Source organism: Spodoptera frugiperda, chromosome 25 (genome assembly GCF_023101765.2).
Source record: "Spodoptera frugiperda isolate SF20-4 chromosome 25, AGI-APGP_CSIRO_Sfru_2.0, whole genome shotgun sequence".
Taxonomy (NCBI): domain Eukaryota; kingdom Metazoa; phylum Arthropoda; class Insecta; order Lepidoptera; family Noctuidae; genus Spodoptera; species Spodoptera frugiperda.
Window position 1 is genome coordinate 9,245,962 of NC_064236.1, and position 25,055 is coordinate 9,271,016.

Below are 25,055 nucleotides of genomic sequence, written 5' to 3' on the forward strand. Positions count from 1 at the left end.
GAGTCTACAGGGCGACCCGGCTTCTTCGCAAGGACCGTCTTCCATGATAGTGGGAACTGACCCTCTGCAAACATGCGCTGAATAGAACAATTAGTCGAGGCCTGAAAATCTCCGAGGCCAGGACCCACGGCGGTGTCCTTGGCGCCCATGCGGCGCGTCGCCACTCAGTTCTGCTTCGGTCATTTCCGGTGCGTCGGCATCGTCGTTATGTCCCCACGGGTATCTGTCCAGAGTCTCCAGCATAACCTCCGCGGGCCTGGTTCTTGGCCAGCTGGATTTCCGTTATAAGTGCGTTTTTTACCGCCGGCCTCACAGAAAACCGACGTGGAACAATGCTTGCGTTGTGTTTCGTTGTGTGAGTGAGGTTACCGGAGGCCCAATTACCCCCTTCCCAATCTTCCCAAAAGTGATTAATTTAGGATTAATTGTAACGCCTCTGGTGTTTCAAGTGTCCATGCGTGGCGGCGATTGCTTACCATCAGGTGATCCCTCTGCTCGTTTAAGGGCTTATTCCATAAAAAAGGACGGGCGCGAAGCGTACGAAGTTTTTTTTTGAAGGATGAATTCATTCAATAACCTCTCTCGCTTTGGATGAGGCGAGAGGGAGTGTCAAAATCGTACTGACTAAAAACCACCCCGTTCGTAAGAACTAGGTTCGTAGGTTCTGCTTTTAACCAGGGCCCTGGTAACCCGTTACGTTGTCTGCAGTTCCGGATCGGACATCAGCTTTACTACGCCCCACATATGGTGTTCTGGTGGCTCTTTGGGTCACGCGTCGCACACACGGGTCTGGTTCTGGTCCAGCTCCGGGTGGTAAACTACCCTTACACTAACGGTGGCCGGAGATAGTGGTGCGATCCCCGACGCTCGGAGTATCTCCTGCGGTGGCTGGGGCGTGAGAAGGATCGTTCCCTCGCGCGCTCCGCTTCCTCCTTAGCTAGCACGACTGCTTCGCAGAAAGGGGAGACGGCATCCAATTTCCCTTCGCACCATAACTTAAACCAGAGCCGGGCGCGTGTCGTCACCGTCGCTACCATTCCTAAGCGTAAATTCGTTACTTCAAGAATAGTCCCGGGATTTTAACGTCGTTGTTTCTGTTACTGGGGGATTTACGGGGTAGTCAATTATATATGTATCCAAACCGGTACAGTAGTTTTGGCGTAGAGAAGAGACAGACGTGAGTTACTCTCGTATTTATAATATTATTTTTCACACATTGCTTACTATTGGACATAGTGTGAGATAAGAAAAAAAATATTTTAACAAATAAATATGCTAAATTATGATATATATTAATTTAATAAAATATGTTTTCTTTCAAGAGCGATTTCGGCCCCTGCGACCCCAGGACTTTAATAATAATGCCTGGGAAATAATGTTTATAGATAAGGAATATCTGTATTTTATTTATATTCATTATTATTATATATTGTAAAAAAAACCATTAATATAAAATAAAAAATACGTCAAATGCATAAATCATTTCATTAATTCATTTCATTAAGGCTATTCTTCATCATTATTTTCCATTCATGACGAGGTTTGTTTACAAAGTCGTCCAGTACACTGAAAAACACAAGTTGGGTTAGTACTGTCGTCTATCTCCAAGATGCTTGGATCCAAGTGTACTAACTGTTTTCAACATACATTTTTGGAACTGGATGAAGTGGACAGGTAAAAACCTAGATGTCTTAACGGCGGCACTGCCTGCCATTTATATACCAGGGTGTTCTAAATCTCGACGATGACTTGACCATATGATAGACCAGGAGTGAAATTGAGTACTTATTTAGAAAAAATTTGAAGTTTAGAAAAAAATTGGTTATATGCCCAAATTTCTTTACCCTTTATAAGGCAGAAGTATTCAGAGGAAAAATATACTTTTGGCATGTTATTATCTAAATAACAAAAAAAAAAAAAACTTAAAAGAAAAACATTATTTAATTTGAAAGTTTTGGAAAATAAGTGGTAAAACTGCCTCGTTGGTCGAGTGGTTGCAAGTGCGACTGCCGAACTAGGGGTCTCGGGTTCGATTCCCGGGTCGGGCAAACGAATTCGAAAATTTCTCGGTAGTAGCACGGAGTCCGGAATCGTGCCCGGGATATGGCAATAGGCTCACCCCCTATTACATGGGACTTATAACACAAATGGTGAAAAGTGGGTGTACATTGCATAGTGGCATTACGTGCCGTAATGTGCACCTCTGCCTACCCCTTTGGGGATAAAAGGCGCGACGTTGTGTGTGTGTGTGTGTGGTAAAACTATTCCCACTGCCCATAAACATGCAAGTCAAATTGGTGACATTAATATCTGTGAAATTGTGCAAAACAAGCGTAAGAGGACAATAGAGAAAAAAGGGGCATTACGCTTACTGCATTTTAATTTGCTGCGCTTATCTTTTGTGCCTTTGTGCTGCAATTTACAGCGTCGGTAAGTAAGCAGAGTTGGATTCTGCCGGCATATGATCACCTACGTTTACTTTTGCAGTTCTTCAGGTACAGCATTTAAACTTTTTTGATAAACCTATGGGCATGCTATGCGTGATTTCTTGCAGAGTATGTAGGCAAGCTTGATCTTTTTCTGCTGCTATAGTCACCAATCAAACCTCTTGAAATAGCCAACCAAAATTCTAAGTTGGTAAGCTTTTCTACTTTCGATGTTAGGGAATATAAAATGAAAGAGTTTGCCAAACTTGCGTCCACCAAGAAGTAGAATATCCGCAACCGCAACTTTTACTTCTCGAGATTCACAGACTAATCTTTAAATTTTTTGATAACTCGAAAGACAAACAACTTTTTTGTAGGTGGTAAATATATCACCTCTGGCTTATAAAGTCTCATAGGTCTTTTCATACTTTTGTTTTATGGTGTGGTAAAGTGGAGAGAATATGATAATGTTTGATAAAAATATATTTTTGATTGCTATTTGTGAAAAAACCTAAGGAATTTAGTGTTGCAATGGTTTTGAATGTTATTAGATCTTTTCATAAATAAATAGACGGCTATACTTTGTTGTACTTACCCTTGAATCGCAATCAGCACCAGCACACTTGAAATTAAAATAATATCAGTTGTAGGTAGATTGTATGCGACTAATATGTACGTGTATTACTAGGCAGACTGGCCATTGTTGATTTCTTATAGGTGGAGAGCTACTGAACCACCGCGACTAACGGTCTTTCTGTAAGGCTAGAAATTTGTGGAGTGATGATACACCAAGGCCAATTATAATGACCTGGCAGGCATCAGTCCTGCACGTCATCAGCCCTTTTGTGTTTTAAAATGTAAAATAAATAAGGTAAATAAACTTATTTCTGTAAGCTCAAAAATTTAATGTATAACTTAGTTTATTTATTGATAATTATGGAATAAAAAAATACAGGCGGTTTGGGTAAGCAGAAGCATCTGCCAGGTGAATCGAATGTTGCACAGTTTAGGGGGTAAAATAAACTTTCTCTAGTAAAGTTTAATTTTAATTATGTGTTTGAGTAAGACATTTAAAAAAAATTTTTTTTTTCACATATGCTACGTCATAATGACATAGAATCATCCGCAAGTTCGGATGAGTCGTCGCATAGTTAATATTAATGTGGTCATTTCGGCCAAATAGACAAACAAATATTTGTGTATAGGAACATTGTCTGTTCTTTGGTTTCGCCGGTTTCGCTAGCAGCTATATGTAATAATATCGTGGTTAAATCGAACAAAAATACTTCTATGTATAAGAATCGTTTTTTATACTGGTAAATTAGAATAATAAGCAATTTACCTAAATTAATTACAAGTAGTTACTGTTTTACTGTGAAAAATTAGTGTTGTTATAAAATATGAGTACATTCAAATATATTGTTATTAAGAATTATATATTTATGGAGAAAATATTTATTAATAACGAAAAATCCAAATAACTTAAATCTCAGCAATAAGGTAAAAATAAACGATTTATAACCAAAAAATCAAACTTTTCGAAATTTTGTAAACTATGCGTATCACTAATACGATAATTTCTCTATACAATGTCCGAGGCTAATTTCATTAGCAATGAACTCTCGCAAACTGCTATTATTATTTTTTTCCTTTAGTATGCTTTCTTATGTTCTCTTTGAAATAAATCCTTGATTTTTCCACAGCTTATAGTCGTAATGGCAGAGTCGCTGGAAGACCTAAGAAGAACACCATGGTCAGCGACCTCAATACCGTTTTCCAACAGGTGGGTCTTAAAATGAACATGGACAAGACGAAAATCATGTCAAATGTCCATGTTGCACCTATACCTGTTATCGTTGGGAACGATATACTCGAAGTTGTAGACCACTATACATACCTGGGTCAGATCATCCAGCTAGGTAGGTCCAACTTCGAGAAAGAGGTCGCCCGAAGAATCCAACTCGGATGGGCAGCGTTTGGGAAGTTACATGAAGTATTCTCGTCAAAAATTCCGCAGTGTCTGAAGACCAGGATGTACAACCAGTGTGTGTTGCCAGTGATGACATACGATACCGAGACATGGTCCCTAACTGCTGGCCTTTTAGAAAGGCTCAGAGTCGCCCAGCGCGCGATGGAGAGAGCTATGCTCTGAGTATCTTTGCGCGACAAAATCCGAAATATGGAAATTCGATCCTGACCGTGTTTAATCGTTGTATAGCGGAGGGTCTCGCTTAAGTTCGCAAAGAACTCGGACCGCGACTTTGCGTTCTCAAGAGAGTATCGAGGAACGCCAAGCACGTCTGTTATCTGATCGAGAGCATCACGCTCTCTCGCGCGAGTCTGAATCTCTCTCCCAAAGAGAAGAACGATTACAAATAGCTAGACATAACTATGCAGGTGTACAAAGAAACAATGAAAGTTATCTTGCATCTGAAAGGGAAAGAATAGATGAACTAAGACGAGCAGAAACAGCAGAACAACGTCAATCTCGCCTAGAAATGGAACGAGCTCGATACCATATGAATAGAGAAACAAATAGCGAAGCTGATGAGTCCATGGAATATGACGATGCAAATATTTTATTACCTTGGGACAATAGGGAAAAATCAGGGTTCACTTATTCGTCTAGAATTAATTATGCTGGCTTTACTTCCGTGGGTGACATGAGAGAAATTTGTAATTTTTGTCATGCTTTGAAATGGAGGAAAGAGACAGACGGAATGTGCTGCTCAAATGGAAAAATTGTTCTTCCAAATTTCCAAGATCCACCACACTTACTTAAAAGTCTCCTTAATGGCGATCATCCCCAGTCGAAACATTTTTTGGATAATATTCATTTATATAACTGTGTTTTCCAAATGACTTCCTTTGGGGCAAAACAAATAACGGAAGGACCGTTCATGCCAACCTTCAAAGTACAAGGTCAAGTTTATCACCTTATTGGATCTTTGCTGCCAGAAAATGAGCCCAAATTTATTTTGTATCCGATTACACGCAACAGCTTAATGTTAGAAATCACAATTTTCCCCAGCTCAATGCTCAGCTTTTGGCTCAACTTCAAGAATTGCTGCATCACGTTAACCAGTACGTTCGTGAATTCAAAGCTGCATTGGAGTCAATTCCACAAGGCAGCAATGATTTCAAAATTGTTATAAGTGCCGATAGACGTCCTGTGGGTGAACACCGTGGAAGACACAATGCACCCGTCGCAGATGAAGTTGCAGTTGTTTTAGTCGACCAGGAGTGTGAGAGGCGTGATATCGTGTTGCGTACACGCGACGATCGCCTTCAACGCATTTTGGAAACCCACCGAGCTTACGACGCCCTGCAATATCCACTAATTTATTGTCATGGTGAAGATGGGTACAATTTTGGGCTGTACCAAGTGAATCCTACTACGAGAGTCACTAATTATCAAAAAAAATATCTGCTCAACAGTACTATTCTTACCTTTTACAAATAAGGCAAAACAGTTTTGTATATTTGCAACGTTTTCGTGGTTTGTTCAGCCAATTTATTGTGGACATGTACGCAAAAAATGAAACTGAACGTTTAGTGTATATTCGCACTAACCAGCGACGGTTACGCGCTGAAGAATACGTGCACTTGCGGGACGCCATGCAATCAGATAATAACGTCGAAGACTTGGGTCGATTGGTTATTTTGCCATCCAGTTTCACAGGCGCACAGTGATTCATCCAGAACATGCTAGCTGGACAAAATTATTTATTGATGTTTTTTGTCTTATACGGCTTTCATTTGACGTTTTATTGCATAATTTGTGCAAAACACCCAAATAAAAGGGGATAGGTAGGTAACTAGGGGTAGGGGGTAGGGGTACGATTTTTAAGAATACAAAGATTACCAAATAAAGTGTGTAATTAGGACACGTAAATATAAATTCAATAATATAAAAGGGGTAACAACATATATTATGGTTCAATTACTAATATCATAGCTACTAATTGCACAATGGGGCCTCATTAGATACCTAAGTTGTATCAAATTGCCTTAACCCTTTTGCAGTTAGAGGGAATATTTTTCCCACCAATAAAAACCAATAAAAAAGGAACAAAATTTCTATTTGCAATTTTATTTTTCGACCTGAAACCAAATCTTTCTATCTCATCTAGATCCTTATAACCGTTAAAGGGTTAAAGTACTTACATTCTTAAAATTGTAATTAGTAAATAATATTTAAAGTACATTTTACATTTCACAGTCCTTTTCCTTATACTACAGCACTATATTGTTCTGAAGAAGTATCTTCAATATTATAGACAGAACTACCATTCAGACTAGAACTACTCATGTTTACTTATATCTATAAAAAATATGTCTATATATAATATTTAATTATATCCCTAATAATTATAATTAATTCTAAAACTTAAACATTAGAAAAACATTTAAACCTAAAAAATATCTGAAGCTAGTTCAGGATACCCAAGAAAACGATCAGAAGTATTTCCATCATTAGTATTCCCGAATCCAGGTTTTGGTTTATCGACTATTAAACCCATTTCCGACTTAAACCTATCTTGGATAGGAGCTGAACGCTGTTTTACATTTGCTTTGTCATTTTCATCTCAAAGGTTTCATTTTTTAACTTCAAGCTTATGTGAAGTAATCACTCAGGTCATCAAAGGTTTTAGTAGGATGACCCGGAGTGGATGTTCATGGTTTGGGGTGGGCAGTCACTTTACGCTAGAAATCTTCTGCCAAATAAGTAGAATGGTTGAACAAGAAGCGTTCATGATTGCCTCCAGAACTCTTCCATTTTTCAGCAAATTTTGAAGAATTTCTGCTGATATGGTTCCTTAACTCTTTCATAGAATCATCGCTGATACTCTATGGTCCGTGTCTGTCCCTTATATATTGATATAATGCACTGGTACGATATTATTTTGGGTGTTTACACCATTCTTCCAAAAACTCAATGTTTGGAATTGTTACTTCGATGTCTAGAAAATCCAATAAAAAACATAGTTGTAATTTTTTGTGAATTTTATGACTACTAAAAATCAAAAGCTAATAGATATAGCTATGATATATAGAAAATCAACCCGGGGGAAAAAGGGGAGAGATAGTTTCTGGTCCATTAAACTTTAAAAACGACGAAAAAATATCAAAATTTTGCAACATTGCACGTTTTGTAAATAGCAGAGAAAAACTATAGGTACTTTAAGTATCAAAATAAAAAGTACATACCTTCAGCTACAAAATCCATCACAGTTTTTTTTCACAAGTATAAAATTCACTACGATATGATGTTTCTCGTTAGAAGCGAAATTGCCACTAGTTAACACTTTACTTACACCTTATTTGTATAACAGCCCTTATTAGCTCATTAGTGATTGAAATGTGTGCAAAACAATTCTTAGATCTGGGATACTGGGGATATTGGCTTCATATTTCAATAGTAAGTTCTTGGAAATTTGGAAGTGACTTTTGTCTAGCTAGCATGTTCAGGATGAATCACTGTGAGGCGGTCCGCGGTATATGCACGAACGAACGCAAGATGCTTTTTGTTACGTCCGTAAATACGGCCGGCCGGACCTTTTTATAACATTTACAACAAATCCAAAGTGGACGGAGATTTGCCAGACACTTCTCACAGGACAGGCATCATACGACAGACATGACATTATTGCTAGGATTTTTCATTTAAAACTCAAAGTCTTGATTAATCTACTTACAAAGGAGAAAGTTTTCGGTTCAACTCTTTGTTTTATGTATAGCGTCGAGTGGCAAAAGCGTGGTTTACCCCACGCGCACATTCTTCTGTGGCTGGAAGAAAAAATCCGTCCCGATGCTATAGACAGTGTCATAAGTGCAGAATTTCCGGACTATAATGCAGATCCGATTTTGCATGATATAATAAAAACACATATGGTTCACGGGCCATGTGGTGTCTTAAACAGGGAATCACCGTGCATGAAAGATGGTCAATGCTCAAAAAAATACCCCAGAGCACTTAAAGAACTAACTATGGCTGGGGAAAATGGGTATCCGCAATACCGGCGAAGATCACCGTCACAAGGTGGTTTCACGGCTACTATCAGATTCCGTGGACAAGAAATAATTCTAGATAATAGTTGGGTGGTACCGTATTCTCCAGTTTTGTCAAAAGCTTTTCAAGCACACAAAAATGTTGAAATTTGTAATAGCGTCGAATATATAAAATATATATGTAAATATGTTAATAAAGGTAGTGATCAAGCTATGATAGCACTGAGAAATAACAACCAATTTGATGAAGTGACAAGGTATCAATCTGGCCGATACATAAGCTCTTCGGAGGCAGTTTGGCACATTTTGAGTTTCCCTATTCATGAAAGGTATCCGCCAGTCATCCATCTTGACGTGCACCTGGAAGGCGGGCAGCGTGTTTACTTTCAGCCAAAAAATGTGGCAGAAAGAATGAACAGCCCAAGACAAACCACCTTGCTAGCATTCTTTCGCCTTTGCGAAAGAGACAATTTCGCTAAGTCTCTGTTGTACAATGAAGTGCCACATTATTATACTTATAACAAGCAGCAAGGTGTTTTTAATCGCAGGAGATGTGGAACTGCTGTAGAAGGCGAGAGCGGAATTTTTAAAGAACACGTGATTGGAAGATTATACACGGTGCACCCAAATAATGCAGAGTGTTATTATTTACGCCTTCTTCTTCACACAGTGCGAGGACCTACTTCTTTTGCTGAGCTCCGCAAAGTGGACGATTTGGAAAATCCCACATTTCAAGCTGCTTGCCGCGCACGGCATTTATTAGATGGCTATCAGCATTGGGATGATGCTTTAGCCGAAGCATGCGTCAGTGATAGTCCACATCGTTTGCGCCATTTATTTGCCATTTTGTTGACATTTTGTGGCCAATCGGACGCTGGGCAGTTGTGGCAAAAATATAAAGACGCGTTTGCCGAAGATTTTTTGAGACAGCAAAATATAAATAGTGAAACTTCTGACCAAGTACGTGAAAGCTGCCATAATAGGTCTTTGCTGGCTATACAAGATATAGTTACAAGTATAGGAGGGAACCCCCTCAGTCAATACGGCTTGCCGACTCCGACAGTTGGTGGGGAACGAATTAATAGGGAGTATACATCTGAAATAAATGACAACCCCGAAGAGTTAGCAGAAATATTGCGAAATGGCTGTTCAAATTTGACGTCAGAACAACGTCAAATCTTTGATAGAGTATGCTGTAGTGTAGAACATTCATTAAGAGAAATGCTGTTTTTAGATGCACCTGGTGGAACAGGTAAAACTTTCCTCACTAAAGTTATCTTGGCTCAAATAAGGAGCCAAAACAAAATTGCCCTTGCCGTCGCCTCCTCAGGAATAGCTGCCACTTTATTACCAGGAGGAAAAACTGCACATACAACATTTAAAATACCAATCGACTTGGACCGCACAGAAAACCCTGTTTGCAACGTGTCTCGCAATAGTGATAAAGCAAAGGTTTTACGCGATTGCGCCCTTATCGTTTGGGACGAGTGTACGATGGCAAATCGTAAAGCTGTGGAAGCTGTAGATAGAACGTTGCGAGACATAAGACAAAATGACCGACCGATGGGAGGTTTAACGGTGCTATTCTGTGGAGACTTCAGGCAGACACTCCCTATAATACCCAGAGGAACGAGGGCCGATGAAATAGGTGCCTGTTTAAAGAGCTCTATTTTATGGCGTAGTGTCATAATAACTAATTTGAGCTTTAATATGCGAGCATATTTGGGAGGTGTCGCAAACGCGCAGGTTTTCTCAAATGTACTACTTCAAATTGGTAACGGCACATACCCGACTCAAGAAGGAGGTAAAGTAACTTTAGTCGAAAGCCTGTGTTCTCCTGTTGCCTCACAGCAGGAACTCATTTCCTCTGTATACGGAGATCCATCAGAGATCTCGAACCATGACGCTGCTTGGCTATGCCAACGAGCTATTTTGGCACCTCGCAAAGACCAAGCAGCAGCAATAAATTCTCAAATATTAGTACATGTTTCTGGAGAAAGTAGGGAATATTTATCAATTAACACGGCTTTGGAAGAAGGAGATGCCACTCACTATCTAGTAGAATTTTTAGACTCTCTAAATACACCAGGTCTTCCAGCACACAAAATTTATTTAAAAGTTGGAGTACCAATCATTCTACTCAGAAATTTAAGCCCACCTAAACTATGTAACGGAACTCGGTTGAGAGTGACAAATCTCCAACGAAATGTCATTGAAGCCGAAATCTTAACAGGTTGCGGCTCCGGTGATGTTGTTTTCATTCCCAGGATACCTTTTATCCCCAATAATTTTCCATTTACTTTCAAACGTGTGCAGTTTCCTGTAAACCTCTGATACGCTATGACTATTAATAAAGCCCAAGGCCAGACATCCGTTGCGGGTGTAGACCTTACTTTTGATTGTTTCTCACACGGCCAATTACATGTTTCTCTATCACGTGTTAGCAACCCAAACAACCTTTTTGTATATGCTCCGGGTAATTCCACCGCTAACATAGTGTATAGAGAAGCCTTGAAGTCGCGGGCACAGCTTGTCAATAATAAAATTCAGGGATGAAGGGCGACCAATTGTTTTTACCGATGGATCATATGTTCACTCGTCGCATACAAAAAGTAAGGCGTGGTCAGATGGTTCCGCTCAAGGACTAAAGCGCCGGATATCCAAAGGTCAGCGGATAGTTATGGTGCACGCTGGATCGGAAGCAGGGTTTATTCCGAACGCCCTACTCATCTTTAAATCGGGAACTAAAACTGAAGACTACCACGATGATATGAATTTCGAAAATTATGAGACATGGTTACGGACCCAACTGATTCCAAATTTGAGTCCTAACTCGGTGGTGGTCATCGATAATGCTCCGTACCATAACAAACTCATGAATCATGCCCCTACATCCAATGACAAGAACGCAAAAATGCAATCGTGGTTAGAAGACAAGGGTATACCTTATGAAAAAGAAATGAGTAAACCTCAACTTTATGACTTAATAAAAAAAAAAACAAAGACGTACATCGAAAATGTATTATAGATGAAATGTTTAAAAAACACAACCATGATGTCCTGCGTTTACCCCCGTATCATCCCGATTTAAGCCCCATTGAGATGGCGTGGGCTGCAATTACAGGGCATGTGGCCTCTAAAAACGTCGACTGGAATGTGACCCGGACAATGGAGCTCATACAAGAAAAAGTTAATTTAATGGGTCCGGAAGAATGGAAAGTTTTGTGCAGAAAAGTACAAGAGATCGAAGACGAATATAGAAAGAGTGATCACATTATTGACGAATGGACAGAACAAATAATCATCAATATAGCTTCAGATTCGGAAAGTAAGTCTGAAAGTGAGAGCGACGATTATAGCGATGATGAACCTATGCCAAGTACCTCACATGGTACCCAAGGGGTCGACGATTTTATGTTAGGGAATTTTTATTAGTACATTAGGTTTATAAAAAATTATATTGCAGTAATACTTTTCTTCACGAACATACCTGCGCGAAAGTTCGCAAAGCCTAACTTCAGACCTGCCAAGATCCGTTGACAGTACTGTAAAATTAGTGATATATTGTTCATTGAAAAAAAAAATACACAATTTACTAACTATTTCAGATTAGGACAAAATTATTAGAAAAAACAAAAGGAGAAAACTGACAAACGTGTCAACACTCGAGTGGCTAGTGCCGTAACAACCAAAGAGTTTGAAGATAACACCATAAGTGAAGCTACAATATTCCTCTCTTATTTTTTAAATTTTGCAAATTTTTAAAAGATAAATACAATGTCCCTCAAACTTATACACTTTGCAATATAGCGATTGCGTCGATTACCGTGGCTTCGCGAATTTCTGAATTTTGCACACATTAGCCGAGAGTTTTATTTATTTCATTTCCACACAGGTAACATTATTATAGACTAAGCCCCACATAACCGTTGTAATGGTTTGACTGTGGGGTTGCTGAATCTCTTAAGTTTCTAAATAAATATAGGTATTTAAGTACAAAACTTTAAATGTTGTAACACACTTGCTTAGGTTTAACTTATGTAACTATGTTAAACATTTCTAAAAACTTAACGTGTCCAAGTAATATAATTTTAATTTGCGTTTAAATCTATTTGTTTTTGTTTCACTCCTTATGTTTGCCGGCAGATTGTTCAATAGGTAAGGTATTCTCTTGTTTAGTGTCCTGTCACCAAAGTAAGACTTATTCGTCAACTCGGCCGCGAGGTCGAGTCGGGAAATTCAAAAATAAATAATTTTTTTATTATGCATCTCGGCCGAACCACGTGGTCGAGTTGATGAAGCTATTTATTCGTATCTTTTATTCGTCAACTCGACCGACATTGAAAATATGAGGCATTATTGTACAGTGGCATACAAAAGTGTTTCGTTTCTAATTAAATTTTTGTTCTTCTGGGTATATTATTTAATATAAAATAACTTAAAATTAGAATTAAGGACAGATAAAAAGATGTTTTTTAATCAGGCATTGCTCAGTTGAGTATTAGGTTCATTTCTTTCCACAGAGAGACAAAACTATTTTAACTATTCAGGATATATGTAAGGTCATGATTAAAATGCTACATTTTACAAAACTAAAGGGTAGTTCTAATGAAACATCTACGATGTTTGTGTTAGCACAGCACGAATTTTAATCGGCCTAACAAAATAAATCTTTCCATGATATGCCTTAAACATTTTCTACTCAAATGTACATTTCGTACTCGGTCGAGATGACGAATAAAAAAAAAATCACAAAAATTAGCCGGGTAGACTCGACCGCATAGTGAATGTTCCTATGGTCGAGATGCACAATGAAATAATAGGTAGATTTAAATCTTCCCAACTCGACCGCGCGGTCGAGTTTATTGCGGCCGAGTTGACGAATAAGTCCAAAGTAATTGGTGACTCTGGGTACATTTAATCTACCAGCAGCCATAGATCTTTAGTTATTAGTGTTGTTCACATAAGTTAGGGTATGCTCTTGGGTTCCATGGTGGTTAACTAATAAAAGATATTTATCTTTTAAAGTAATCGGCAAAATTTTACATATTTTAAATATTTTTTTGTAATCTCCTTTACAGTGGCTTTTAGTTTTTTTAGTGACAAGTAGTTTTAAAAATCTAATTTCAAGAGCTTCCAATTTATCTAAGTTAGTTTTGAATGTTAGCTCCCAAAAGCATAGCCCATAATAGAATCAACTAACGACATATAAATACATCTTAAAATATTAATAGGAACTTTAAAGATTAGGTGGTACATTTTACTTAATAATATTTTTAATTTACCAGAAATATAGTCTACATGTTGTGACCAGGAAAAGTTTTCATCTATTTTCATGCCCAGGTAGGTTACACAGTCTATTCTTTCAATAGGTGTACATTTACAGTCCAGTAACTTATTATGATGACATGTATAATCATGGGTAAATAATGGTGGAATCATACCATGAGGTGGCAAGTATGGCGAATGAATTAGCATTAATTTAGTTTTACTGGCGTTTTAATTTATGCCATTGTCATGCGACCATTTAACAACAGCGTCAATATCTTGTTGAACTAGCTGGCAAGTATCATCTATGTTAGTTCCAGAGCGAAGTATGCACAGGTCATCTTCAAACATATAAGCTGAATAATGCTGTAGCACTCGGTACAAGCTGTTAACATGCATAAGGTAACAGATTGGTCCACATCCAGAGCCATGTGCCACTCCACTCGGCACCTCAACTCTGTCACTAAATGTATCCTCCACCTTCACACGGTATGAGTGCATTTTGTTAGCAATGTATTTGTACTTTTCCCTTTTAAAAAACCGTGTTGACACTCGTTAATAATGTTATTTATTTGTAGGTAGTTACTTAATTGATTGACTATACACTTTTCTGTGATTTTATCTATACTAGATAAGATGGAAATAGGTCTGTAATTTGAAACATTTTTGGCACGTGGAGTGGGACTGAAGCGGTATTGGCACCTCAGGAATTAGGAGACGCTTCAAAGTTTGACTTGGTTTTGTCGAAACTAGGAAACGATGCCATTAGTCAAATCACAGATGATTTAACCCACCAGGGAACAATTTATTAACGTAACTTATACACATAAATATGCAACATGTTCATAAATCGTATTTTTAATATCATTCGTTTCACATGTATGTTTAGTTTTCTTAGTCATAATAATTGTCCTCTTTTGGTCGAGTGATATCGAAGCAAGACAATTTTGTCTACTCACACACCGCCACAGGGTACTCCAGATTTATTAGTTTTATGTTTATTATATCTGTGCATACCACAAATAAATGTACATTTTCCTTTCTGATATGTAGTAAAACTGATTGATTTCCATTGTTTTAATTTATTAATCCACTTTGTAATTCAATTAAGCATAGAAAACAAACACATCACTATATTTAATGTCATCTTTTCCGCTCAATACGACTTCTGCTTGACGTTCCTTTTTTTTTAAGAAAAAGAGACCACTGACTGTCGAAGAGACTGTAGAAAAAGGTGACATTGTGAGAAGGGTGCATTGTGAGAAAGTGCATTGTGAGAAAGGTACAATATGAGAAAGGTACGTTTTACGTTGGAGGTGCGTTTTGCGAAAGGTACATTATACGACTGAGCCCTTCCATTGTTTGAACTCCTTTCCATTAATCTCTTCAATTTTCATTTAATTTAAGATTTCCGGCGGTCGAAATTGGCCTGAATGGCTTCGAGAAAAAGATGGTACGGCCGTGCAGCTTTTTTTTGCTCGACCTGGCGGGGGCACTGCCGTGCCTCCAGATAAATTTCGCTGATATCATAAACGTAGAACATTGATATAGTTAGTAAATAAAGAGAATTTAATAGTCTATAGTTACGAGTATAATAGCGTCTCTACCGACAAAACAACAAAACATGGTGTAGTAATACAATTTAGAACTAAACACAAAGTATTGTACTAGTTAGTACCTGTATTAGTGACAATCCTGGTCTTGGCGACGTGAGTATCGTTGGTTCTTCTTCACCTTGTACGTGTGGTTGCTCTCGCTTGTGTGGTCGGTTTCAGCTTGGGTTTCTGCACACTCACACTTGGAGTTTGTTGACTTGGTAGGCCCCGGTAGTATAAATACTTCTTAGATGGTATAGCAGACTGAGTGGTTTTTAATTAATGTCTGCATTTCTTAACTGCTTTAATAGCATTTACCTTGTCTTGAAGTTTGTCTCCAAATAAGTATTCCGAGATTTGTGTTTGTTCTAATAAGTCTTTCATATCCTTATTGAGACTTAGTAAAATAAGAGAGCGGCGTATTATAAAATTATCATGAAAATGATGACACTATAATCTAGCCGTATCGCTAAGTGTCGTAACGAATTCAATATTGTTACTGTCTTCCTTAATAATTTTGCTGAGTGTTTTGTCTATACCGGTAATAGCTGCCCCCAAGGTCTTTTGTTGCTCAAAAATATGTTGCTTTTGGTGCGAAGTGTGTCTTAATTGTTGTTCTTTGATAATCCGTGGATCAACAGAACTTTCCATAGGCTTCTCATCTCAATTCTACTTGAATCCAGTATATCGGCAAATGAATTCCTCTACAGTTGAAGACATCGGAGAGACACATAGTACACGACAATTAAGTACGTCACGAAGTTGCCCGATATCGACACCATTATAACAGAAAAAGAGTAATTTTGTTGTGCGACTAAAATAAGAAAGAACTTTAAGGAGCTAATAAATGCCGTAATATATTTTGACAGTTACGTGAAGTATTAAGACTAAAATTTTCTTTATTCAGTCATGAAATAAACAAAAAGTAATTTAATTAATAAAATCTTTCCATTCTTTTTTCACGTTCTTGGCGTGATAATATTTATACAATTCGCTGACGGGACCGATGCGAGACTACTTGAAATTAGCGGACAATCGACTGTTGCGCTCATTTTATGTGGACAGCATTGAGACGTTCTTTACGAGATAAAACTGTCTCCGCTGTTGTGTATGTGGTACTATAATGTTAACATACTTACATGAGCTTGGCACCTTATTGCATGACACTGCAAGGTAATCAGTTAGCTATTATTACAGTGTATTCCCTTTACTATGACTCCGTTTATACTGAATTACTGACTAACCGCCTAATATAAGAGCAATTACACAACTAAGTTTTCATATAACGTTTCTTTGTTCAAAAGTTGGATCACAGACTTCTCTTGTTACGTTGTAGTGACATGCCATGTATGTCGTCCGCTTATTATGACGTGTTTGTCAATTACGTTCGGTGTGATTGTATGCAGATTTTACTATACATATTCCAGACGTGCTACGCTCTGTCAGTGAGAATTGGGTTTTGCCTGGCTATCACTAAAAATATTTGGAAACGTTGGCAGGTCTAAAAGAATAGCTTGTGTTTGTGATTGTTTTTACCTCAGACGCACAGCTTGTCCCTTCACACTAAAGTAAAAAATATTTTAATTAAAATTAAATTCGGTATTTTTTCGTATATGTATTAAAAAAGAATGATTGTAACAACACAACAAATATTAATAAAATAATATCTAAATCAATAACACCACGCCTAATCACTTTAAAAGGTGCTTTTTACTTGAAGAGTGTTATGTAATAATAGATTAAGCGACACTAGAGCGAATTTGAGAAAGTGAGCTTCAAAGATTTTAAAGTTAAAATTGTCGCTGTAAGCTCATTATTTATTTTATGTGTATGATTTTATTACTGTAAATGGAGATGTATATAACGTTTAGATTAATGCAAAATATATTACAGTGCAGAATATAATATATTTTTGAGCCATTTTCCCGCTTAATTCGTTAATGTATTATAGCTATATATCAAGTTAATTAAATTTCTCAATAACGTAATATACGACATTATTGTCGTTTGATTTTTATTACGATTTATTTCGGGTAAAATAAAGTGCAGTATAAGATTAAATCCAAATACTTTAATGCAAATTTCTCAAATTAAACAAAAGTTATAAAAATTTGGTCAAATACTATAAACAACAACATATGTTCTTGTCTCGTTATTCTTTATCAAACATCAAAACTAAAACTCTTACAATCGGTTTTCAATCTCTATTTAAAATAAAACTAATAATAATAGGTGATATCTCGTAATCATTCAACTTCTTGATAGAGTTCAAAATAAACATCTTGTAAGAAACTAAAGAACATCTTGTAATAAACTAAAAAGACCCAAGTATTAGAACTCGAAACGGGATATTTACCATGTTTTTCTATTTCAGTTCATCCGTAATCATAGCGCTTGCAACAGTGCCGAAATATCGGAAACTCACGTGGTCCCTAAACATGTCAGTTTCAAAACTTAAAAAGACCCCTTTTCAACATAAAAAAAATCTAAAAACGAATCTTCGTCTTCTATATCAAAATCGAGTAAGTAGTCAACTCGGACCACATACCTACGGCCCATTTGGGACGAGTTGGGGAAATTAAAAATAAAATATTTTTTTAGTGGTCAACTCGTCCCACGTCACTACCACAATGAGATAAGGTACAGTCAGTAGCAAAAGGGTTAGTTAAAGTTCTATTACTTTGTTGAAAACAAAAGATTTTCTAGGAACTTCATTCTATCTATGTTATCATTTACTTCATAAGTGACCGCCATGACCATAGTTTAAGCCACACATGTTTACTATTCTTAGTAATTTTGGTTAACACATGATTGCTAAAAAAAATTTTGGTAATAAATTATTTAACCGACACTAAAAAAAAGAGGTTCTTACTTCTTCAGGATTTTTTAATATAAAATATTCTATGAACAAAACGAAAGTAAAGAAAAAAACTATAAAAAAATGTTTTTAATCTTGTGTTGCTAACTGTACCAAACATTGATAAAGTTTGAAAATCCATACAAAAAATATAGTGGGACGAGTTGACCACTAAAAACTTAATTTATTTTTAATTTCCCCAACTCGTCCCAAATGGGCCGTAGGCATGTGGTCCGAGTTGACTACTTACTCTCAAAATGAGTACGATAGATCTGTTAAAACCTTCAACATCTTCTAAATCTTGAGATCCTATTAAATTTTCGTAGTATTCTCTGGCATCAAATGGAATAAGGTGAAGTAGAGATTTTATATCATCCAACTTGGCTTGTGAAATTAGCTTTCCTTCTGGCCAAAGTTGCTCATAAAGATTTGAAAAATTTAATAAGGTATTTTGTGTACCTCTTTTTGGTCTTTTGTTAAGATCGACTTCCTGAGGTGAACCACCATGAGTGGTTGAAAGAAATATCCGACCAGGTTTATCCTTTTAAATGTTTATTTCTTTAGTTTTTAACCAGCTCACATTTTTTCCATTTACATCTTTTTTTCTGTTTACAATTTGCTTCAATATTTTAGAAACTCCGACAAAACCATTTTTTTCCATTTTAATGGCTGTCAACTTGTTTCTCTTGCGACAATTAGTCATTACGTCCATGTAGTCTTGTGGAGCATAAAGTCGTGTGCGGGATTTTAAGGCTGATTCTATATCACTAAAATCACTGTCATTTTCTAAGAAGCTATGACCAGGAACCATAAATCTATCTTCGAGTATTGCAAATAGTAATAAGGTCAACTTGCGGTTTTGGCCTCCACATGAATCTGACCAAAGGACTAGCTTTTTGACTTTTATGTCTAGATTTGAAGATAAAATATGTTTGCGCAGAGCGGACCCGACTTTCTGACCCCTCGACTACCTCGGCGAGTTTGAACTTGCGCAGAAGGCTGCGCAGTAAGTCTTATTTAGAACCAAATGGTGGCATGAGGCGACGTGCGGGGGGCAGCGAACTAGACTAGAGATTGACCATGTCTAAATACAATAGACCCTTTATCGATCAAATATCGCAATCGATATTTTTATTTAGGGTTTATTGTTTTTTTTATATGATATATTAAACTAAATAAGATTTACAAATATATTTAATTTTGTCATTAATAAACGATATTTCGACAATAAAATTAAAAGAAAGTATTTACTCAATTGAAAATTATGATTTACTTGAATATCAATAATTATCATTAACGACTATTTGAGTAATAACTGTTTAAGAAAATTTAAATAATCAATATAACATTGAAAATTAATATATTTTGGTGTGATATGATGATTTCAATTGATTTTAAGAAAATCGATTATACAACACCCTCATGCGCGCCTACTGGACATCCCTTTTTGGTTACTTCGGCAAGCTTCATGCTTATTCGGCAATACTAGGTAGTATGTCTCTGTCACAAATTAGCATCGGTGTGGTGTTCGTGTCGCTATCTCTGTCTTGAGTGCAGTCGAATGCAAAACTTTTCGTATTTCGTTATTACGGTTGTTAATTTTTATTGTTAAGTTTTTGTTTAGGTTTTTTGTTTAGTTTTCAGTTTGTATTGTTTTGTTGTTTTGTTTTATTTGTATTTCGTCACTGTATTAGTGAATTTTTATTATTACATTACATTTATAAAAAAAATGCAGTAATAGTTTTCTTCACGAATGTACCTGCGCTAAAGTTCGCAAAGCCTATGTTTTTTTTTTTTTTTATTTTTATTTAAATATAAGCATACATATAAAAACACTTAATAAGACACTGAAACCCTTATGGGTTTAAGTTGTGTCACGTCTGACAATTTAACAATATACTTATAACTATGATCTACATGCAATCTTCACTAATTAGATGACATAAGTTTTATAGTTAATACGAATAAGATTTCAAGTAGTACATTGAATTGGTAGCAATTATTACATTTTTTTAAAATTGCTGTACAATTTTATTGTAGTATTTAATTTAATATCTACAGAAGGTATTCCAAGATTATTTTCAACAAATAGGTGGGTAGGTCGGATCTTAATAATAGTTACATTCATTACAATAATTGTTAGAAACATAAAGACTGGGCGAGTGCGAGCGAGACAAGCAATATTTGGTGTTCAGACTCGCCAAATTACGTTGACCGTTTTGTAAATTGTAATAACGAATCAAAAGCCAAAAGTTGGCGCTTAATTCTTAATCGAGTGAAACAGCGCGAAAATAATAATATGTATTAACGAATTAACTGCCACTTTAGGCGGTTAGTTCGATATTGCGATTTTAATAAATAAATTGAAACGGATTATCTCCAACTTTTGTGGATATAATTCGTTTATGCATTTTTATAATCCTGTTTGTGTATTCTGTAATAGTAACTTAGGCGCATAATACTTTATTACGTAACTAATGTGTGCAAAACTTCTAACAAATTTTGACATGTCGCTTAATTCACCCCTTATTACAAGGCACTAGGATTGAATTTTGAAATCAAAATTAGCTAAATACATAGCTAATAATGTTTGGAATCGATCTGCATTCAAAACTCATATTTTTCAATTTTGTCGCTTAATTCGTTATTACATAACGCTGTCCACTTTATTTGTTAACTGAAGCTTCAGCAAATATTTTCGTTCCTTATACATATTATAGTATTGCGCCGAAAAATTCACCGAAAATATGTTTTTTCACTACTTGTTTAGCGATTTTCAATTTTTTAGGCACTTTATGCTGACAAACTACATGTTACTACAAAAAATAGTGTCTACTTACCAGCGATATGCAACCTTCACCTGTACACTGTAACACTTATATTAATAAATGTTTGTCTTAAAACTATTCCTAACCCATTACATTAACTTTTGTATAAATACAGTCCAGTTAAAGAGTAACCTAAATATTTTATTTTAAAATAATTTCCTTGTTTACATTTAATTTTCTTAAGTAAAATTAAATTACTTACATTTGCAAAACATCTATGGCCTACACACTAAAAAAAAGGGCGTGATTAAATCCTATTTCATAAAATGGCAACTGTGGAACAATACTCCCATATAACTAAATCCCTAAAAGTACACAGTAATTTCATAAATATATTTGAGTATTGTTCCACAACTCATAGAATTTCGTTGTAGAGACATAATAAGGTTGTAGTTAACTTGATGACTGCAAAAAGAAAGAACGAGTAATGTTACGGTTAACGTTACATCAACAGCCTATACCTGAATAGACTTGCTTCTCACTACTATTTTTTGACCTTAAGTTTGACAGATTTCCTCACAGTATTTTCCTTCACCGTTTGTCACTGCCAGGCTTATATTATAATCTCTAATGGAAAATCTAAAAATAAACATAAACTACAATATTACAGACTGCCCCTACACTATCGTAAACGGGTTTGTAATATTTTGCTTCCGTAGGCTCGCGAAAGGGGCAAGACAACACCATATAACTGAATAACGACCATGCAGTGATTATACCTATTGATTATTATATGTTTCTAGAATCAGTAACAGAAAGTAAGATAATTGAAATTATTCAATACCTTCCTAACAAACACAGTTGTGGCATTGATGGGATTCCTCCTACATCTATAAAAGCATGTATCTTGGAACTCACTCCTCCAATAACTTCACTACATAGTATAAAACAAAGTCGCTTTTTCTGTCATGTGTCATGTTGTATGTCCCTATGAACGCTTAAATCTTTAAAACTACGCAACGGATTTTGATGCGGTTTTTTTTAATAGATAGAGTAACTCATGAGGAAGGTTTTTATGTATAATATCATCCATTAAATAGTGGACAAATACTGTTATTTTTGAGGTTTCTAATGTGATGTCGCAAATAATTACATTTTTTCCGCTTACATTGCAAACGCAGGCTGAATCCTACGAGATTTATCAAAATAATGTACTAAGTATTGTACACAATGAAAAGGTCTACAGAAAACTCCGCGATGGTATATGTCTATCTCTTATGGATATCCCACAATAACATTTTTTTGTCATTTACTTTTTACGACAAATAATGACTAATATTCGAAGCGATTTTAACCAATACAGCATTAATCCTTATCCAATTAAATACCTTAAATACATTGTTGATTTAATATAGATCTATTTGGCCTTTTACAGCATCTGATTTAAATCAATATTTTTGAAGATGTACAGATTTAAAAATTGCGGAAAGAAAGCTGTGAACGTTGTATATAAAGATATTCTGTAATATATTAATTATTGTTGTAAAATAAATAGGTAAAAATGTAAAAAAAAGTAAAAATGTTAAAAAATTGTAAAAATGTAAAAAAAAGTAAAAATGTAAAAAAAAGTGAAAATATTGTGTATAAAAGATATTCCAAAGATAAGGAAAGGGGAATTGTTTTAAGTACTCCAAAAACGCGTGCGGGCTACGGGCAGTAAATGAATAAATCAAATCTACTGGATTGATTTTATCATTTTTTCAGTGAGTTACATATTTTAAACCCGTGCAAAGCCGGAGCGGACCGCTATGTTTTTTTATAAACAACGTTCACAGTTTTTCTGTAGCGTATTTAGTATATCAGCATTGCACCCGTGCGAAGCCGGGGCGGGTCGCTATATCTTATAAATAAATAATTGGAAGGGTTAATCCGATGGGATTAACCCTTCCAAAGCGATGGGAGGGATTCGGAAAATCAACACACCTTCTCCGATACCACATCCTTTAATTTTGATTTGGAAGTTGTACACAATACACCCAAGGGAGCAGCTGGGCTTTTTTATGTGCGTAAGTTAGCGGTGTACTATTTAACCGTCTACAATTTGGGCAATCCAAATGTAGAATGTTATACATATGTGGGATGAGACGGAAGGGAAGCGTGGTAGTATTGAAATATCAACCTGCATTCATACGTATATTTATGGCACATCATAACATAAAAACACGTTAGAATGATGTCGGATAATTGTGGAGGTAAGCAAAAAAATATCATTAAGCTCCATGTGCTTATTAAATCTTCAACAACATGCTAGTTTTATTGTAACTTTCGTGAGACATACTAAATTAATGAACATGCTAGTTTGCAGGTTATTTATTGATCATAAGTTTTTTGAAAGCGGCCATACGCACATGGAGTGTTGGCTCTATCCAGTCCAAAATTTAAATAACAGATGGTTGGACTCAAACAGTTTTCGGCTGGCTAGATCTAAACCGCGACCATATTCCGTTACGTCACTACAGCACAACCATTTTAAAGGGGTTCCCTCTATCTGGCAGAATTTTAATGCTCCGAAATTTGTTTGGCATAACACACCTGGCAGAATCTTCTTTAAACGAATATGCATATGGCATAAAAATTGTTTAATATAATTATTGTTTTGCCGAATGTTTATATGGTAGAATTTTATTTGGCATAATTACGTTTGGCAAAGTTTAATTTTGCATAATTTTGTTTCACATAACGTTTATTTAGAGCGACGATTGTTTGGTATAATTTCACTTGGCATATTATGAAGATGGTAGAATAAAAGTTAGTAAAGTGACAGAACCGAATCGCTGCAAAACCGACTGCACGTAGTCTTGTCTGCCCTACCCCTAGAGTGCAATTTAAAATCGCGTAGGCGCGGAGGGGCGAGGCGGCCCGCGGGCTGAGGAGCAGGCGGCTATGAGCGAGCCGCCGCGGCTGAGGCTGGCCGGCCAAGCCGGCCAACAAGCCGAAGCTGCGGTGGTGAGCGAAAGCCGTCTGCGACGATTAGCGCGCGTGGGGCCGCCGGAGCCCCGCAGCGCCGGAGCCGTGACGGAAACCATGCTTGCTTGCATGCTGTTTGCTTGCTGCATGCTTGGTTGCATGCTGCATGCTTGCTTGCATGCTGCATGCTTGCTTGCATGCTGCATGTTTGCTTGCATGCTGCATGCTGCATGCTTGCTTGCATGCTTGCTTGCTTGCTGCTTGCTTGCTTGCTTGTTTGCTTGCTTGTTTGCTTGCTTGTTGCAAGCCTGCTTGCATGCTGCATGCTTGCGTGATAGATGAGTCTTTCAATTATTATGGATATTAAAAGTATGCCAAAAGACGATTCTAACTGTGAACATTCTGAGATATGATGGTTCTACTTTTTAATTATTATGGTTATGAAATTTATGCCAAAAGACGATTCTGACAGTGAACATTCTGCAATATGATGGTTCTACCTTTCAATTATTATGCGTATCAATTTATGCCTAAAGATGATTTTGACTTACAAAATTATGCGTTTTTAATGTATTGCAAATGATGGTATACCAAATGATTTTCTGCGAAATGAAGTTTCTGCCATGCGTTGTTATGCAAAATAAAATTATGACCAAAAAAATTCTACTAATAAAGGTAGACCCATTTTAAAGATATTGGTATGACTAACCAATTTAATAGCAAGCTAGCAAGCCAACAGATAAATGTGGAATAAATGATGCCGTGCCGTTACATTATCGTAAAGAAATGCCTAGTACTATATTTATGAAAAAAAGTTTCGATAAAAATGAATAATTTATAGATTATTAAAAAAAAGAAGAGGCAAATTTATTGCCTACCCGATACCTGCATATACAGAAAGGTTTAAAATATCTTTAATAAGGAAACAAAATCTAATGGAGCTATGCACAGACCTACAGATACCAAAAATGTACCATAGCTTTTATGCTAATCTTCCTTATTCGGAAACTACAAGAGACGCTCTTCCGAAACCTGATGAATAAGACAGTGAATAACCCGGTTCTAGTAATAAGAATATAAAAATACAGAATACATACAATTTAGTATAGTTTTTCAATAAAAGTATTTCGAATAACATTTTGTTTTTTATTGTTTCTCCATT

The 25,055-nt window shown here is 36.4% G+C and overlaps 1 protein-coding gene across 4 annotated transcripts in view; it reads right to left on the bottom strand.

The window, feature by feature from the left end:
• Window positions 1-1,469: 1,469 nt before the first annotated feature.
• Window positions 1,470-25,055, bottom strand: part of LOC118269137 (keratin-associated protein 9-9-like) — a 72,929-nt gene continuing 49,343 nt past the window's right edge. For 2 of the 4 annotated variants that reach the window (XM_050704479.1, XM_035584074.2), the window contains 6 exons: window positions 21,189-21,215; window positions 20,999-21,025; window positions 16,838-16,864; window positions 16,441-16,467; window positions 3,022-3,048; window positions 1,470-1,566 (listed from right to left, as the gene is read on the bottom strand). In XM_050704479.1, coding sequence (XP_050560436.1) covers window positions 1,531-1,566; window positions 3,022-3,048; window positions 16,441-16,467; window positions 16,838-16,864; window positions 20,999-21,025; window positions 21,189-21,215 — 171 coding nt within the window. In that variant the 3' untranslated portion in view covers window positions 1,470-1,530. Of the gene's footprint in view, window positions 1,567-3,021; window positions 3,049-3,768; window positions 3,799-16,440; window positions 16,468-16,837; window positions 16,865-20,998; window positions 21,026-21,188; window positions 21,216-25,055 lie in introns of all 4 variants that reach the window. The other 2 variants (XR_007707151.1, XM_035584083.2) reach the window with 2 other exon arrangements.